At 42.2% G+C, this 18307-nt stretch overlaps 1 protein-coding gene across 1 annotated transcript; it reads left to right on the top strand.

Annotated features, from left to right (window-relative positions):
• The first annotated feature begins 411 nt into the window (after nt 1–411).
• Nucleotides 412–16975, top strand: LOC137160574 (aldo-keto reductase family 1 member B1-like). The gene is made up of 10 exons (XM_067559117.1): nt 412–582; nt 3971–4138; nt 7017–7133; nt 9086–9163; nt 9904–10026; nt 12921–13027; nt 13203–13284; nt 13707–13790; nt 14734–14816; nt 16369–16975. The coding sequence occupies exons 1-10, from the start codon at nt 517–519 to the stop codon at nt 16409–16411; spliced, it is 951 nt and encodes a 316-aa protein (XP_067415218.1). The 5' UTR covers nt 412–516; the 3' UTR covers nt 16412–16975.
• The last annotated feature ends 1332 nt before the right edge of the window (nt 16976–18307 follow it).

The following is an 18307-nucleotide window of genomic DNA, read 5'->3' as shown; positions in this document are numbered from 1 at the left end:
TGAGAAACACTGAGCTAGACTCACACACTGCAGGGCCCTGAAAGCGCTGGCTCTCCCTCTCCCCAGCAGAAAACAGCGGGCACTGCCTGCCCTTGAGATCTGAGTCAACTGGGGGAGGGAGGCAGGGAGTCTGCAAGCTGCTCTGCATCGCTCTGTGCAGAAAATCCCAGCAGCAGAGAACTGGACCGTGCAACTTAGGCCAGGCCTGAGCAGCGGCTGCAGCTAATGCTGCCAGGAGGCCCGGGCCGGCGCACGCTGAGCCGTGCGCAGCTATAGCAGCGGGGGAGGAGGCTCTGTTGCTTTCCACAGGGCAGAAGCGGAGACAAGTCGCTACTGCTCTGCACCGAGTTCCGCTGCCCAGTCTCAGCTGCTCTCCCCGGCGGAGAGCAGCTGCTGGGGCGTGGCCTGGCTCTATTAAGGGGGGTGGTGGCTGCTCGCTCTCTTTCTATCCTACTGCGGGCCGCGAACCCGCCGTCATCCAGCCCAGGCGCCCGGGCGGGTCGGAGAGCGGGAGGCATGGCGACCTACGTGGTGCTGAACACGAAGGCGAAGATGCCCATCCTGGGGCTGGGCACCTGGAAGGTACAGCGCGTGCGGCAGGCGGGATGGATCGGAGCGCGTGGTACCAAGCGGCCAGCACTGCCCGGCCCCCCGCCCGCAGACCTGCCCATCTGTGTGCATCTGGGTCGGGCACCCCCCTTTGCAAAGTGTGTGGGGAAAGCTGCCGCCTTCTGCTAGTGCTTCCCCGCCTCCTGGTCTAGGGCAGGCAGCTCCGGCCGGCTCCCCTGAGCACTGGCTAGTTCCTTCGCTGCTAATTTGGTCTTGCAGTGGCGAGATTTGTTTTCCCCCTCGGAAAGCGTCCCCCTGTCCGGTGCTGCGTCTGCAGGGCCTGGGATGCGGGGTGTGTGTGTGTGTGTGCGGGGTGTCTGCATGCACTTCCTACTGCCCACGCCCTCAATCGCTCTTGATCGTTATGTAACATACAGTTTGTGTTGTCGCGCTTCCATACGCAGCATTAGCTGGGTTTGAGCCTGGCTGTTGAGAGTTGTTGGACACATGGTGCCTGGTGTTAAAGTCGTGCAATTTATACAGGGGGGTGGGGTTGAGAAGAGTGTAAAGGCTTCTTGCACTTCTCACTTCAATATTTGTCCAGGAAATTTGACGGGCCTCTTTAAGGAGGCCTGTCAATTTAAAAATGACTGTATTCTGGCCTAATTTCTTTACCTCGCTTAAGTGTTAACAACTCACACTATTTTTAAAAATAATTTTAAAAATTCAATTTCCTTCTCACTGCTCCGTTTCCTTTCAGCACTTCTCACTGTTTGAATGAAAATCAGTTGAAAACCACTGAAGTCAGTTTCACTTTTAGGCTCTCCTGCAATGCCTGGGTTTCAGACCGTGCAGGAGAACTTTTTTTGTTTAAACTGTTTTTATTAGCCTTAACTTTTTTTAAAAAAAAGACTTCTATTGGCCCTAGATTTTTTTTTTATTACTTGTATTTTTTAAAATGTATCCTTTTGAGCATCATGAGGCTTGTCAGTATCACTTTGAAAGTGAAATAATGTACAAGGGTAGTTTCTAGATAATTCTGCATTGGGAGTATCTGGCTTTTGTACATTATTATGCACCTACCACATGCTGTACAAATAGCAACACATACAATATCCAGAAGTGGGAGGGGGGGAACTGAAAAAAGTATGATCTTAGTTAATACAGCTGGGAGTTCAGATTTCTAGTTCTGCTCTGAATTCTGACTTCAGAGTTGTGTGTGATTTGGAGGAAAGTGTTTATGCCTTGCTTTTTCATCTGTAAAACAGGGATATTACTGACTTATTTTTCAGGATTAATTGAGAGGATTGATTGAGGTTGGATTGGGAGGATTAATTAATGTTCATAAAGAGTATCCTCTCTTGGAAGGTCCTACTGAAACGCAAAGCAGTATTGCAGTTATTGGAGATACATCAGATTTGTGACAGTGGCTCTTGCGAAAATGTCATCGAACTTAATCATGCTTTCGATCTCTGAAATCATTATGTTCCAGACAGATTTAGAGATAAATAGAGCTGTTCTTACTTTTTTTTAAAAAAAGCACTTTTGCATTGCACAAAACTAACCTAGGTCTTGTTATCCTGTGACATGCTATTTCCGATACTAAGTTAATGCAAGGTGCAGATCCCAGATCTTAACCTGTTGGGTATCTCTAACCTAAGGTGTGTCTACAGGGCCTGTGATAGCGAGCCTGCCCGCCTGAGCTGACAGAGTTAGGGTAGTGAGGCTCACGGTGTCTCTCTAAAAATGGCTGTATAGACAGTGCTTCAAAGTTGCAGCTCAGGCTGGTGCTTGGGCTCTGATGCCTAGGGAGGAAGGTTCAGAGCCTAAACTCCAACCTGACTTGCAATTTCAAAGTGTATACCTATATAAGTAGGCATTACAACAGACCTCTGCATTATGTGGTCTCACAAAGCTGAGCAATGTCTCATAGGATCCTGTAAAGTGCTATTTCAAATAGCATGCTACAGTAGAATACAATAGGTGACTTGCAGAACAATATGTCATAGTGGCCACTGTGTGTTCATGTAAATAATTTCCTTATGTCTCTTTCTCCCCCCTTCCTACCTGCTGGCCTCACACTGGCAGAGGATCACATACTGCCCTTGCAGAGCACTTGCCTCATCCAGGCCCCATTTTCACCTCTTGAGAGCAGCAAGCTAGTGTTTTAAGTGAACTCAGTATTTCAAGTAACTTCTAACCAGCAGAACTGAAGCAAAATCAAAGAGCAATCAGCAGTGACTTTTATTCACTACCCAAACATGCAGACACTGTCTGATTTTGCTTGAGCAAAATGTTCTCCTTCTAATTCTTTTGTCTAATCGCCACTACAGACTCTGAAATCTAATATTGGTTCATGGATGTCAGTCAGTGGACTGGTCTCCATCTTGTTGTCTAGCCATGTGCCCTTAGGCACAGAGTGGTAGCTCTGGTACTGTAGCAAGTTCCTGATTTGCAATAGTTCAGCTGTCCTAGGATGAATAGATCACTTCACATGGTTGCTGGGAAAAATGCTTAACAATTTCCCTGGGAAGACCAATCTCAGCTGCATGCCTAAAGCATAGGGATTCAAGACAGTAGGGCAGATCCTTGATACGTAAGTGTATTCTGAGGAGCTTAGACTAGCTTTAAGCATCCTCTCTTTTTATAGCATTTCATACAACATTTGAAATCTTCCTTCCCTCTGGGTGAAATGGAGGAGAAGAGCAGTCTGTATAAAATCTGCCATTTTCAGAATGGTGATAGCAATCTTTTAGTGGTCGGAAACTTCTGCATCTCCCCAGCCTCTCCTGTTGTGGGATGGTTCCCTAAGTGATCATTAATATGTTATTCTTCTATAGCACTGCTTGTCCAGTGAGCTGAAAAACGTTTTACTAAGAACGTGGTTTATTACTATTCTCATTTTATAGATGGGGAAACTGAGGGACAGAGGAGAGGTCAAGCCGTCTGCCCAGCATCACACAGAATTTGGGTCACCTGACTCTGTCCATTGCCTTTCCTAATGCAACACACTGTCTCCCATATGCTCATGTGGGATGCTGCTTCTGTTAGGTCCCAGGATAACTCTTTTTTTACTATGACCACTTGAAGGGTGTTGCGAAAGAGCCCTCTCACATAGAAATCACTTCTTGACCGCTCTCCAGAGCAGAGCCATGTGTGAGGCAGCTTTGTTGCGCTAACCTAACCATGTGAGATGAAGTCTGGATTGTTAGATGCGTTGTTGGATGCAGTCATTGTCAGACGATAACATTTACTAAATGACCACAGAGAAGCACCTCCAAAGCATCTGGGCACTTTGCAATCAGGACAATAAAGTGAACACCATGGAAGAAAAACTTTATTGGTGTTTCTTGAGCCTCTAGCCAGCTGGGAAATGGGATATTTTTAGAGTGTCTGTGGTTTGTTTGTTTTATTTTTTTAGTCTCCACCAGGGAAAGTAAAAGATGCTGTGAAGGCTGCCATTGACATTGGATACCGCCACTTCGACTGTGCCTACGTGTACGAGAACGAGAATGAAGTAGGGGATGGGATCCAGGAGAAAATCAAGGAAGGGGCTGTGAAACGGGAGGACCTCTTTGTCGTCAGTAAGGTATGGCTCTGGCAGGAAGACCAAGCTCATGGGGCTGATTCAGTGCACTGACGGTGCTGGAGGAAGATCAAACATTTCCCTCCTTTCTGACTGTGGGATAAAGCAATTCATGACATTGTACATTTCATCCTTGATTCGTTTCCTGCTTCACATGTTTCATATGATATGAGTATAAAGGCCATGCACAGAGAAGGATAAAAGGCATCTTGGATTGTCTCCTATTTGGAGTGGCTCGTCTCTAGTGACTGTACCAGCAATGGAGGCAGGAATAAAGGGACAACTGTTTTTGCCTGCCATGCTGATTTATAATCTAGAACCTAGAGCTGGACTTGAGGTAAGAACCTATAGACACAAAGATCAGAAAGGACCAGCATGATGTCTGACCTTCTGCACAGTGCAGGGCACAGAACTTCACCCACTCATTCCTGTAACAGACCCCTAAACTCTGGCTGAGTGACTGAAGTCCTCAAATCATGGGTGGGCATTACGAGCTACAAGATGCCCCCACTTCCAGTGCAACTTCTAGAGTGGGGCGGGGGAACTGCATTGAGCTACCACTTGGCTCTCCTTCCATTTCTGCCACTGGAAGAAGGACCAGGTTATAGCTTGCTGAGACTGTGACCTATATTTAGAAAGGTAGTTCAGTATTGCCATGCTAACTTGCAAACACGTAGGAAATCACAGGAATGCAGTGCAATTCATAAAGCTTGAGTTAAGTGCCTAGGCTCCTATACAATGAATGGGGAGAGATATACACACCTAAGAATGCGATTCACAAAAGACAGCATGCTAGGTGGGGAACCGTCTAATCTAACCAATGAGAGATGCTCTTTGAGAGATGTGTATGCTAAACTCTGTCTCTCTTTCTGAAATAGGCATCCCTCTCGGCTAGTGATTGGCAAATGGGAACAGCTGTCTTGGGGTCAAGCAGCTTAGCCGGTTAAACTGCTTCTTGTGGGAATTAGTTAAGCGGGTGCCTAACTCCACACAAAGGGGCGGTGGTTGTGATGCTGTCCATATTATACTTTTTAGTCCAGTGGCTACTGCACTCAGCTGGGATATAGAAGACTCAGGCAGAGGGGAAGAACAGGAGTCTCCCACCTCTCAAAAGCAGGCTATCCACTGAACTATGGGACTCCTTTTTGTGTGCACGTAAGAATGACTCTGTAGCATGGTCATTGGGACACCCACTTGGGAGATGGGAGACTAGGGTCCAGTCCTTCTGCTCCAATCACTTTTCCATTTATTTATCCAAAGTGGAACAGCTTCCTTAGAGACTGAAGGAGAATATCCCATAGTTCAGTGGTTAAGCACTCTCTTGAAAGGTGAGACACCACTTCAAATCCTATCTTCCCCTCAGCCTGAGGGGATGATATTGAAACCTGGGTCCTCCACGTCCCAGGGGAGTGTTCTAACCATTAGGCTAAAAATATGAGGTGGTGGCACCACCACCTCCTTGGTGAGATTTTTGAATTGGACCCAGTCTGGTATGGGGCCTCTGAACAGGCCTGCCAGATTGAGCCCCACATGTGATTTAGGCAGACAAATGCCTGTGTCTTCTCCTGGCTTGTGAATTGCTCTGGGTCTTAGGTGGGAGAGAGACACCCCCACTTCGAGGAGGCCCCACCCCTTCTGCCCAAGGCCTCGCCCATTCCCCCCTGCTCTCCTCCACCCGCGCAGCCCCGAACTCTGGCCAGCCTGCTGGAGCAGTGTCCAGAGGTGCTCTGAACCCCGCACACACCAAGCAGCAGGGAGGAGAAGGGTGGGGTGGAGTGGAAAAGGGAAGAGACGGGGCCAACCTTGGCCCATGCATGTGGCGACCTACCATACCTGTGGCCATAGGCATGCACGCGGGGTGTGCCGGGTGTGCCCAGGCACACCTAATGCAGGCGATTGAAACATATCTTTTTATCTGGCCCTTCTCGCAGCGTTTAAAGCTGCCGCCGAAAGCGTGGAGGGCACGCGTTTTCTCAGCGGACAGGGCAACGGATGGGAACACGCCGTGATCTGCCGCCGAAAAACCCTCTCTCGAGACTAGGAGGTGGCGAGAATTCTGCCGGCGGGTAATTCAAATGTAGCCCGCCGGTGGAACTGAGTTTGACAGCTCTGCGGCTGGGTGCACACCCTAATGAAAATTCCCTGCGGCTGGGCGCACACCCTAATGAAATGTGCTGCGCACGCCTATGCCTGCGGCCCATGCCTAGGGAACTTTTAGCCTGAAAAATGTTGGTGCCAAGGGGATTCGGGTGACTGCTGGGTTTGGCAGGAGTTTCCTGGGTCGCAGTGGAGCCTAAAGCTGTGACTTCAGTGCCTAAGTGCTTTTGTCAATCCAGGCCCATGTGACAATTCAAAAACATGGGGACCCAAATAATTTTTTTGCATTGTATGTGTATGAAACCATTCTTTATCTAGGCTCTTAAATTACATCATCAAATCAGAAGGCACTTGCTGCAGCCCTGTTGGCAATCTTGGTTGTCTTGTGACTGTTTGTTTTGTTTGCCAAACACGTGCAGGAGATTTTTCCCATCTTCCGGCTTCTGGACGCAGATGGCTGGAAAGCTTCCTTACCTTGTAGCACTCAGTTTTTGCTTTTTCTCAAGACTGTGCCTTGCAATAAGTGGCTTTTTATTGGTTCTTTAACTGGAGAAATTTTGTTACCATATTAATCTGTCAGAACTCAATGTTGTCAGGTAAACTGCTACTGAAAATACTAGCATCAAGAAACCTTCCCTCTCTCTGCTCAGACTGAGCCTTGTAAATGGGGGTAATGTTCCCAGACCTACCTCCTGTAGGTGTAATGTGACTTTCTCCTGCTTGGGAGAGTTTTGTAAGAGCATTTGGTGCGAGGTCACAGCTTTGCTTGGTTTTCCTTTTGTAGCTATGGTCCACATTCCATGAGAAATCTCTGGTGAAGGGAGCATGCCAGAAGACCCTTGCTGCACTGAAACTGGATTACCTGGATCTATATCTCATTCACTGGCCTTTGGGATTTAAGGTACTGTAACGTTTAACACTCTTGTTTCTCCTTGACAGATTCTGGAGAGGCACTGTCCTCCTGGTAAACTATCCCATTACAGCCCCAACCCTCTTACCCTGGAGGAAATTCAGTCCTCCCTGAGGGTATCTCAGCATCACTCTTTATGCTGCTTGTTCAGCTTTACTGTATGGCTGCATGAACAAGGCTTTCATCCCTGAAGTTGAGTGTACTGCTTCTATCACATTCCCTGCCTCTGTTGATCCAAGGCAAGATGAACCTGGGATCAAATCATGACAGGCCAGTTTACACCTTTAACTGTTTGATTACCAATTCCTTCTGTACAAATACTGCATGCTGACATATGGCTTGTCTTCCTCTTTATGGGAAGGATAGCTGTATCCTTGCTTCTTAACAATAAGTCAGTTTTTCTGTATTGCTAGTAACACTTAGTTAAGCAGCTGGCAGTGAAATAAGCTCTTGGTTTCTCTTCTCTCTGACACCCACCCCTTGCCATTGGAGTCCCTAAGCACAGTACAAACCTCTAGTTACCATCTGTCATAAGAGCCTTGTTGTGCCATAATCCTTGGCATTCAGAAGTGGCAACTTTTCAGGTTAAAGCCCATATGCTGATTAAAGATGCGATTGAAGCTGTTGTCTCATTTTGATAAAATGGTGAGGAGGCAATAGCTGAGGTGATAGCTCTCAGCCTCCAAGGACAGGAGAGGAAAAAGATGCTTTGTTTAAAGAAATTTTACAACCCAAATGGCCAAAAATCAAAATAACCCCAAAACACAGAGGAGTTAACACCCAAAGACGGGAACAAAACAAAGTGTAAGACCAGAATAAAAGGATAATGGAAAGCTGTCATGCTTGTAATAGCAAACGTAATTAACAAAAAACCAAAAACCTGTCTAACATGGCAAAATCCATAGACCCAAATGAAAATAAATAAGTATAAAAATGGGGTGAAGAAACGTGGACTTTGGACTCGTTCTGCAAATCCCAAGAAGCATCGTGTCACGACCGACAGAGCCTGGCTCCATCCTAGTGTCTGAGTCACCTGGCCAGTGATTCAGCTCATGCAACATAGAGGCTGATAATTATATCTGTCTTGCAGAACCGTGTGGAAGTGTGTTTTAGGCAATTGTTTTTTTAAATATTTTTTGTATTCATAATAAAATGCAGCATACTGCCTTATCCCTTGAATAAGATCCTGCTGTTTATTTCATAAGTATAACATTGTCTTGGCTCTTCCTTTCTGTTAGAGCCTGATAAAAATACCTGCCCTCAATATTCTGTTCAACTTCCAAATGCATTCACCAGTCTCCTTTCACTGTTTTTTAATGTGGACAAAGCAGATGAAATGAAGCTGTTCTGGTGTCACATTCTATAGATAGGCTCTAAAGGAGTCTAGGCAGTGGCGCTTTTAATAATAGCAAGACCATAGACTGTAACTTACACACTGTCTGTTCCATTGTCTCTTTCCCATTCCCTGCAATCTATACATAGTCTCCACTGAAGGCCTGCTACAGCACACCATCACTCATGCAACAAATATAGTCAAATATAAAACAAGGTTAATAAAGTAATGTCCCATTTGGGTCCCCAATGTGTAAAAACTGTGCTTTGCTACACCCATAGGTAATAGACCTATAACTCAATCCTATTTAGGACCATAATACATTTTGCTGGATCTATTACTAGACTGCAGACCAGCCAGAGTTAACCATATTTATGAGGGTGGATTCTCTGGCTGGAATGGCGAATGTGTAGCATGAGGGAGGAGGGAGAGCTTGCCAGAATGAATCAGGTAACTACTTAAACAGGAGTTACTAGTCCTCTTCTTCTCTCCTAAGAGTTCAAGCTACTATAAAGAATCTGAGTCGAGTTTGACTCACCTAGAATTCTAGTCTTTCAGCAGAAAATTCAACAGTGAACATTTCAGACTTTTTTTTGCTTTGCATTGACAGGCTGGAGAGCAGCTGTTTCCTGTGGATGAGAAAGGCATGGTCTTGCCCAGTAGCACAGATATTCGGGACACTTGGGAGGTGGGTCTTACTACAGTTTGAGATTCATTTTGGTTTTGTGAATTAGATGATCCTTCTTTGTATTTGAATTCTCTGCAAAGCGTTTATAATTCATTCAACATTATTTGTAAACACCTAAATTTTTGGTTTGCAGATCACTTATAGTTCTATGTAAATATTCCAAAATTTGCACTATTTATGTAAATCAGATGATATTTTTGTTCCCTGACTGGCTGCCTTGGGTAACTTAGCTCACAGGAAATTTGAATGTAAATTTTCAGTTCATTCAGATTCCAACTTCAGGCTAGAAAAGCTTCTTTGCTAGAATATTAACAAACATACAAGGTGTGGACATAGTCAAAGTAAATAACCTGAAGTTCTAACATTTGGTGAAAATTCTCAGTTCTGTTTATTACTTGCAGAAGTAAAAGGAGAATTGTAGGTTTTACTACCCATAATCTTGAGAATAACCCAACACTGGCATAATAATTGGTTATCTGACACAGGTCTCTTCTAACTTATGATTAATAAAAATGCATAAAAACTCTCAAAGGCAGAGAAGAAATCGCAGAAGAGTGAAAAGCATTGTTCTCTCTGCATCCCTTTTCCCTGGTGGACTCCAGAACATATGTCAAGTCCAATCAAATGTCCTGTCACTGGTTATCGTCAAAGAAATAAACCATGTTGACAGCACAAATGCCTTATTCAGGCCCTGACTTGTGTATCTGGTTGCATAGACTCAGATTCTCTTGTACCCTTAGGCTATGGAAGAGCTGGTGGATTCAGATCTGGTGAAAGCAATTGGAATCTCCAACTTTAACCATGAACAGATTGAGAGAATCTTGAACAAGCCTGGGTTAAAATACAAGCCTGCCAACAACCAGGTAAGCTGCTTAATGGCATCAGCTCAGTGTCTTGGAGTTCCTGCAGATCAAATCATGTTCTCTCTCGTACGGTGGGGTGGGAGGGAGTGGGCAAACAGAGTAGGCATAGAATGCATTTTCAATCCTTCGAGAATTCTGAAGGGGCACTTGAGGCAATGGATGTTAATAATAAATATGTAGCTCTTACAGTGATTTACTGATGAAAAGTACGAAGTACTTTACAAAAGAGGCAAGTATCATTAGCCTCATTTTACAGTGGGGAAACTGAGGCACAGAGAGGGGAGGTGTACCTGGTTCATGTTAACGTAATCCTGCTTGAAATGGGACTACCTCAATGCAAACTAGATTCCTTTTTACCAACCTCACCAACAGGTTCTAATCAGGGCAGTTAGAGCGCAACATGTTAGCATGTGCTACAAATCACACCCATGTAGTCTGCACTGCTGCCATGTAGACGACTCCTTAGACAGCTAAGAGCACCATCCTGCAAGGGGCTGAGCACCTTCCATTCCCATTGACTTCAGAGGATGTTGCCAGGGTCAAGTCCTATGTGAGAATACAAGTATTTATAACAGAGGCATCTTGCCTATACTTTCACTACTAGAAACAGCTACAGTATAAAGTAGGGGGTTAAGTAATGGCTGTGGTAGGAAAAATAACTGAATTTCCCAACTGTTTTTTTTTTTCTTTTTTTAAAATCTCAAATGCAAAATAAGTAGATTGTGGTTATCACCTCTCTGGTAACAGGGTTTAAATGATCCAAGTTCAGTAATGATTCTCTATCAAAGGAGCAAAGATCAATACAAAATATTTTAGAATAGGTCTTTCGCAGGGGGGAAATGTTAATTGGGGGAAATGGAATTTCTGTATCATAGAACTTAGAGTGGTAGAGAGTGGGAAGGGCAAAGGACTATTGTATTTAATTCAAAGGGAGATAAATAGGGTGAATTCATTTATTCCTCATACCACTACATGGCAGGGGGAAAAAAGCTCAATTTCAAATGCTGCTTCTGTTTATATTTTCCTTTTGATTAATAAATACAGTAATTGGTGTTGATATTCCTTGGCCTACTTAACATCTTCTGTAGCAAGTTACTTCATAAGACATTATTGGAAATCTGTTTAATGTAAAACAGAAATAATCCTGATGGGTATCTGTTCCCAGGAATAGATGTGTGGTGCATGCATAGCGCAATAATCCATAAAATCTAGAGGATGAAATTCCCACTCAGTTATTTGTAGATATCTTCAAACATTCTTCTGTCAACACACAGGAACCATTCCATCTGCAATTCATTTTGGGAAAAAAACCTAATTTTAGTCTTTGATGGAAGGGCTTTTCCTTTAACCCAAATACTCCCTCATTGCTATATACAGTGGGTAGCAGTTGCTTAAAATAGTTAGGCCTTTCACCCTGAGCCAGTTGTAACAAATGGAATAGCATAGCTCTGAAGAAAAATCTCAGGAGCCTGTCTATAGTCATGTCGGAGAAACCAGAATGTTTCTGGTTCACATTTCATACTAAGTATAATCAAAACCCTGCCTGTTGGGCACCTGTGGAATGGGGCAGCCCAGCCAGACACTTTCATTTATATACTGTATGAGCAGCTGAATTTCTGCATGCTGCCAAAACAGAATAGCCGTGCAGCATCTATCCAGCTGAACCCACCCGTAAACTACATGGTGACTAATATTCCAGACTATTTTAGGAGTTCTGGGAAATTGCCATGTGACCATCTCATAACAGCAACGCAGCTAGAACCATAAATAAAACTGCAGGCTGCAACCGCCTCTTGTGAAACGTCTTAGTCCACTTGCTAGCAACATGAGATTCAAAGGCCATCCGTCTGAAAGCAGCAATCCAGGTGGTTTGAGTGACCATACGGATTCAGTTACTTGAGCATTGCTGCTGAAACAAGGTTATGCTCCTCAGCATGTAGGTACCCTGAAAATCCCTTCAGTTATCCAAAACCTCAATAGTCCAAACTGAGCCAGTGCCCTCATGACATTGGAATAGTCATGGTGGTTCTGTATGTCGTACTGCAGTAGTTTACCAGAATGTGGTGGATCCAACATTACAGGGTCTGTATTCTTTCCTTCACTCTGCCTGACGTGCAGATGATGATCCCATTAAAACTAATGGCAGGAACACACATGCAATGCCTAGAAAAGAAGTTATGTAGTGGACAGCTATCTAATGTGTAAAATTGTGTTCAGTATTTACATTCTGGATGCAGCATTTAAAATAGGGCCACTTTCATCAAGAGCACTCATGTACAGTAGTATCCAGTATTGAAACTTCCATATAAACTAACTGATTGAAAACTACCTTACCCTTTAACATCAAAACTGTCCTACGTTATTCTAAAGTAATGGTCTAGAACACTATAGTTCATAGTATTGATGCTTCAGTAGTTTCCAAAACATCTGGCCTTTTTTTAATTAGGGGAGATAAACAATCAAACTTTAAATTGGAGAAATAGACCTGCTCATTTGAATTTCACTTCAGCTAGATTAATCTGATTTTATACTGTTCTTTTGGATATGAACTTCATTGTACTGCTTCAGTTGCATAATTATGGGGCTGACTATTTTGTAAATCTTTGGAGAACAAAGTAGATGATTAAAACATAAGTGAGGTATAGTCTTCCCCATCCCCTTCTGTGCCTTGCAAAATCCTTTAATAACTGAAATGCAACTGGTAAAACAAAAACAAAAGAAAATTTCATAAAATACCAAACTACTAAAAGTTGCATAACATTATACAGAGGATTCACAGTTAGTCACAACTTGTCAATCTAACAAAGATATTCCTGTACCTGGAATAGGAAGTGATCTGTGGAACACAGCAGTACAGTCTGCCTCTGAGTAAATTTATGTTCTTGTGCTTGCAGATTGAGTGCCATCCATACCTTACCCAGGAGAAGCTGATTAAGTATTGCCAATCCAAAGGGATCTCTGTGACAGCATACAGTCCCCTTGGCTCTCCTGACAGACCATGGTAAGAGTGCTTTGCAGCTTAAGTCACCTGATACTGACAATGTGTATGTAGAACTTGAAACTGAGGCAAGCTGAACAAGTAATGCAGTTGTAATGGATATACATTTCTGTTTAGTATGTAGTCATTTTATGAAAACTTGCCACCCTTAACCTTCTTTCTCTCTTGGTTTTTACAGGGCTAAACCAGAGGACCCTACCCTCTTGGATGACCCCAAGATTAAGGAGATTGCAGCTAAACACAGCAAAACCTCAGCTCAGGTACCTGTGCATGGCAAAATGAGGTCTCCGCATGATAGCTGCTGCGTCCTTTATAATGTGTCATCTTGTTGCAGCATTCTAATCTTGTGTAGACTCTGCAGCCTTTGCAATCTCAGTTTTTAAAATCCTGATTGTAAGGATAAGGAATTAATGATGACAAGACTATCTGGATAACAGGAAATGAAACATCCATCTTTCACCTGGCCACCAGTGTTCAACTCATTGCTGTTCAATAAGTGTCAGCTTGGCCTTAAGTATTCCAGTGATGAAAAGAAGTGCTGTAGAAATGGAGTGGTTCTGATGAACTGCATCTTTGTGTATATTGAATCTTAGCCTAATAGTACTCTTTGTTTAGAACAGGAAGGTTGTCTCTTGCTGGTGATGAATGACTTGTAAGTAACACTGCTGATTGGTTTATGTAGGTTCTGATCCGGTTTCATATCCAGAGAAATGTGATTGTGATTCCCAAGTCTGTTACGCAACATCGCATTGAAGAGAATTTTAAGGTAAGATTGCAAATAACATTAATGCTGGCTTTGAATCAGAGTAACTAGATGGAGTCCAAACTTCCTATGTAGAAGATAGCCATACTTTCTCACTACTCCTTATTTGAGGGTAACCTGGGAAGTGGAAGTTTCCTTTGTACCTTTATGTACAGTATTCTGAAGGTTAAACTAACAAGTCTGAATTAAGGGCAAAAGTGAGCAGAAATGGCTAAAAATAAATGCACAAAACGATTGTTCATGGTCCTAGTTACTGTTCTCTCTTGTGTGCCGAGCAACTGGCAGACAGAACTTTCCTAAAACCTGAGTGGAGTCGTGTGCCACAAAAAGTCTGAGTACAAAGCAGTGTCAAGAAAATAGTTTTCCTTTACCAAGATCCAGTCTCTATTGCATATAAATACACACACACTAACTGCACAGTTTGTCATATAATTGTTCTTAATTCAGTGGCACTTTACTGAATTACCAGTGAATTAAAAAAAACTCTTATGTTTTTAAATTAAACTATTCAAATCAAACAAGTTGTGAGAACACACTCATTGAATTAACTGGAATGCTGAAGTTTTCAAGCATTGTATTCTTAACAGGCCAGTAAAACCTGTTCCCCACAATCAGAGGAGTTAGCTGTCAATGAATATGAACAAATGGCAGGATGACTGTGTTGCTAATTGTCTTTATTGTAACAACTCACAAAAGCTTTCACTGTAGCTGACCTGTCACTTCAGCTTACACCTTTTTCTACCAATAGACTGCAGCTATCCAAAGAGAAATACTTCAGTTTTACAAAACAATCATTGCTCATAACCAGCACTGATTTTTATTTTTATTTTTTTTCAGGTCAAGTTGGGAGTGTTTATAAAGCTTTTCTTTCAGTCAGGTGATCAAAGATTCACAAAAGTTTTGACTACACTGCATGAAAAGCTAACTGAAAGTTTTCTCTCATCAGGTGTTTGACTTTGAATTGACTAAAGAGGAGATGGAAACCATCCTCACCTTTAATAAGAACTGGAGAGCCTGTGCATTCATGACGTACGTGACAATGTTTGAAAACAGAGTGCTAAGTAGTCTATGCAGGTGGCTTTTTAAAGTCTTCTAAATAAATATCCAGGAATTATTTCAATTTGGGGGTGCCAGTTGGGGTGAAACTGTGTGTGCATGATTGATTGGTTTGGTTTTTGCCCCGCAAACTGAAATTTGGCTAAGATCTGTCTGGCAAACAGTTCTGTTCAAAAATCATTTTTTCAGGAAGGTTTTTAACATCCTCACAGTGGTAAATATATGACCTTTTATTGTTAATACTTACATTTGATTTAAACTCACTCATTTATCAAGAAGAAAGAACCTGCACATAGGAGTTCTTAGCAGCTAATTCAAATCCTCGCTCTGACATGAGACTGTGTCTGATATTGATGGACCCTTTTAACAATCTCCCTCCCACTTTATCAGTAGAATGTAGATACCTACCTTTCTGGAGGGTTGAGAATTCATGGTTCAATGTTAGCATGCTAAAAACTTAATTCCAGTGAAGAGCTAAGGAATTAAATTGCCCTTGGCAGCCCTATAATTTGAGGTGCCTTGATCAGCCTCTGTGCTGTCAGTTGAGTTTTCAGTCCACATTATAAAATGAAATAATTTAAAATTGACTTAACAGCTGCCAAAATGAAACCAGTAACTTGTGTTCTCTTACCCAGATAGATTTCTCTCTGTCTGAAATGATCTTTTGGAGCTTAATGTGTTTAAAGGGTGCTGTCCTAAATGGATAGTTAAACCTATTTCAAATGAAGTGTCACAGGGCTCTGAGTAAGGACATTTTAGCCTAAAGAATAGCTTTTTGCCTTCTATGAATTTAGCAGTAAGAATCTGAGCCATTTTAATGTCCCCTCTGAAGAATGGGTATATGATCTAAATAAGCTTAAATTTTCAAAATTGAGTGATAGCTTTTTAGGTTTTTTGTTTTTGTAAATAGAATTCTAACACAATAAACATGTTAGCAAGCAATCTTGCATTTGTCTGTACAAATTAAAGCGACAGCAATATAAAGAAATTTACACAAGATTAGGAGTTAAATTTCCAAGTCCTGAACCTGGCTGTCAAGCTGCTTTGCTTCATACTTAATCACACTTAATCTCTCTGCCAGACATTTTAAAGATGGTGGGGAAAAAATGGACATGATCTCATTAGGGGTATTGAATAAGTTTGAAGTGCTTAGTATGAAGTATTAATACTTCTATAGAGATCATAGCATCTTCTAATACCAAGCTCAGACATCAAAGCTGATTTTTTTGGTTGAAAAATCTAAATATTTGTCATTTGAATGACAACACCAACATAAACACTTAATCTAAAAAGCATTAAAATCTCCCTACCTGTGACTTTTTTCAATGCCTAAATGCAAAGGGATTGAGAAAGTTTGTGTGTAAACTGAATATATTTCTAAGGCTGATAGGAATTTAAAGTCTGTGCAGACTGTTTGTACCATTCAAACTCTTCTCTTCTCTTCCTTAAGAAAAGGCATGAATGCCAACATGAGTAGTGTTTTTAATTCAGATTTCAGAATAATCTTTCTTTTTCTTTTCCTCAGGTGCACAAATCACAAGGACTATCCTTTCAAAGCTGAGTATTAAAGTTGGTGGTGTCTTGCCATTCTCCTGACCCCTGGGAGTGGATCACTTCTACTGTTACCTCTGACTTGTTCATTTGTCTTGATAGCCAATTTTCACACTGCAGCTATCCTTCCATAGCCAAAATAGAAGTGCAGTGTATATGATCAGTGTTTTGAAGAAGGAAATGATATAAGGAGTCTGAAGAACAAAACACTAAACATAATTTTGACTTCCTTATTACATGGGAGTGTCTTTGCCAAGATAGCTGGCTAGGATTGGCTCAAGTTGAACAGAAAATAAAGTAGTTCAAACTGTTCACACTGTTTCCGAACCAGTTGTAATATGAGATTAATCTCTGCTCCCTGCTGGGAGGGTTAGAATGTGCCGTCATTTGGAAGAGCCAATGCTGAAGCCTTTTCTGTTAAATTCCTGGTTTTGGAACACTCCTTTGCCTTCACTCCATATTGAAGTGCCTGTTGACTAAATATGGGCATCTGCTATATGTGCAGCTCTCCTAAACAATGGAGCTTTTTTGGCAATATAAAACTGTTGGTTTTTTGCTTGTAATAAAATGTCGGCTAGTTACTATTTGTAATGAGATGATTTCAGCATTGCATTGGCCAGTAATTCTGAAGCTGTCCCTTTTTGTGTGCAGCTGTCTTTAGCCATCAAACAAGAGAACAGAAAATCATTCCTAGTGTGAAACTGAAATGCGCTTTCTGTTTAACACACTAACTTCTTATGCAGAACCTGCTATCCTTAAAGGATCTGCAGCTTTCATGATACTAATGCAAAAACATGATTACAGTGTAAAATCCTAGTACAATTGGCAATGAATGCAGTAACAATGGAATAAGTCAATCTTACTCAAGCTATAGCCTATTTTTGATTAGTTCAAAGGGCATTTCTGTGGATGAATTTAAGCCTAGACAGACTTGCATTTGATTCACTACTATAAATTTAGACACATTCCTCATTAAGATGGCCAGTACAAAGGTCACAGCAAAGGCTTAGGGAGCTACAAAAAGCACAGACTTCAGGCTTTGTTAAATAACCAAGCTAAAAGACGGTATACAAAACAACCTCCATTAAGATCCAGCAAATCAGATTAAAATGCACAATAACCATAATGCCACATCTTCAAGGATATGCAGGAGCCTAAATTTTGACATCCATAAGCTACATTTATACCTCAGGCCACACTTTAGGAACCTCTCAACTAGGTTTTTTTTTAGCACAGGCTGGTAATGACTGAAGGGGCTAGTGACAATACAGAACTTAATAATGTCATAATTACAATACTGTCCCCTGGGGCTGGTCAAAAATGGTCTGGCAAATTCTTTGACAGAAAATTGGGTTTTTAGAAGAGAAAAAGGGCCATACGGGCTATGCTTTCTTTCATATATAGCCCTATGCTCTTTTATATATAGTGCCACTCTGCAACCAGCATGACCTACTGTCATGCCTATATATCTTACACTCTGGTATTACTGTCTCCCATTGAATATCACCATTCCAGAAGTTTCTGTGATTCCTGTTATATCAATAGCCTCATTTAAGGCCAGGCTCTCAAGTTCACCCATCTTAGTATTTAGATTTCTAGCATTTGTACACAAGTACTTACCTGCATGTGATGTAATTGAGTGGCACTCTTTTTTGTTTCTCTTCAGCTTCTACTTGTACTTCATCAGCGTCAATCCTCTCCTCATTACCTACACTTACCTGGAAATTCGTCAACAGGAGTTACGCAAGCTACGCAGAGTAGCTTGCATAAATGCTGTCGACTTCGTAACTTCCCTTTTAGCATGCCATCTCCACTGTGCTGTGCCGACGGGAAATGCATTGCCGTCAACACAGCACTACGCCTTTTGAGGAGGTGATTTAATTGAAATGATTTCCAGATTGATTGAGCGGGTC

Source organism: Emydura macquarii, unplaced genomic scaffold (assembly GCF_026122565.2).
Source record: "Emydura macquarii macquarii isolate MOO-44397 ecotype Brisbane River unplaced genomic scaffold, CSIRO-AGI_Emac_v2 contig_2205, whole genome shotgun sequence".
NCBI classification, from domain to species: Eukaryota; Metazoa; Chordata; order Testudines; family Chelidae; genus Emydura; species Emydura macquarii.
This window is presented reverse-complemented; position numbering and strand designations above follow the sequence as displayed.

Coding starts and splice junctions, on each gene's coding strand:
- LOC137160574 (XM_067559117.1), top strand. CDS start 517: ATGGCGACCTACGTGGTGCTGAACACGAAGGCGAAGATGCCCATCCTG. Junction 13,791..14,733: donor GCATTGAAGAGAATTTTAAG/GTAAGATTGCAA, acceptor TTCTCTCATCAG/GTGTTTGACTTTGAATTGAC. Junction 14,817..16,368: donor AGAGCCTGTGCATTCATGAC/GTACGTGACAAT, acceptor TCTTTTCCTCAG/GTGCACAAATCACAAGGACT.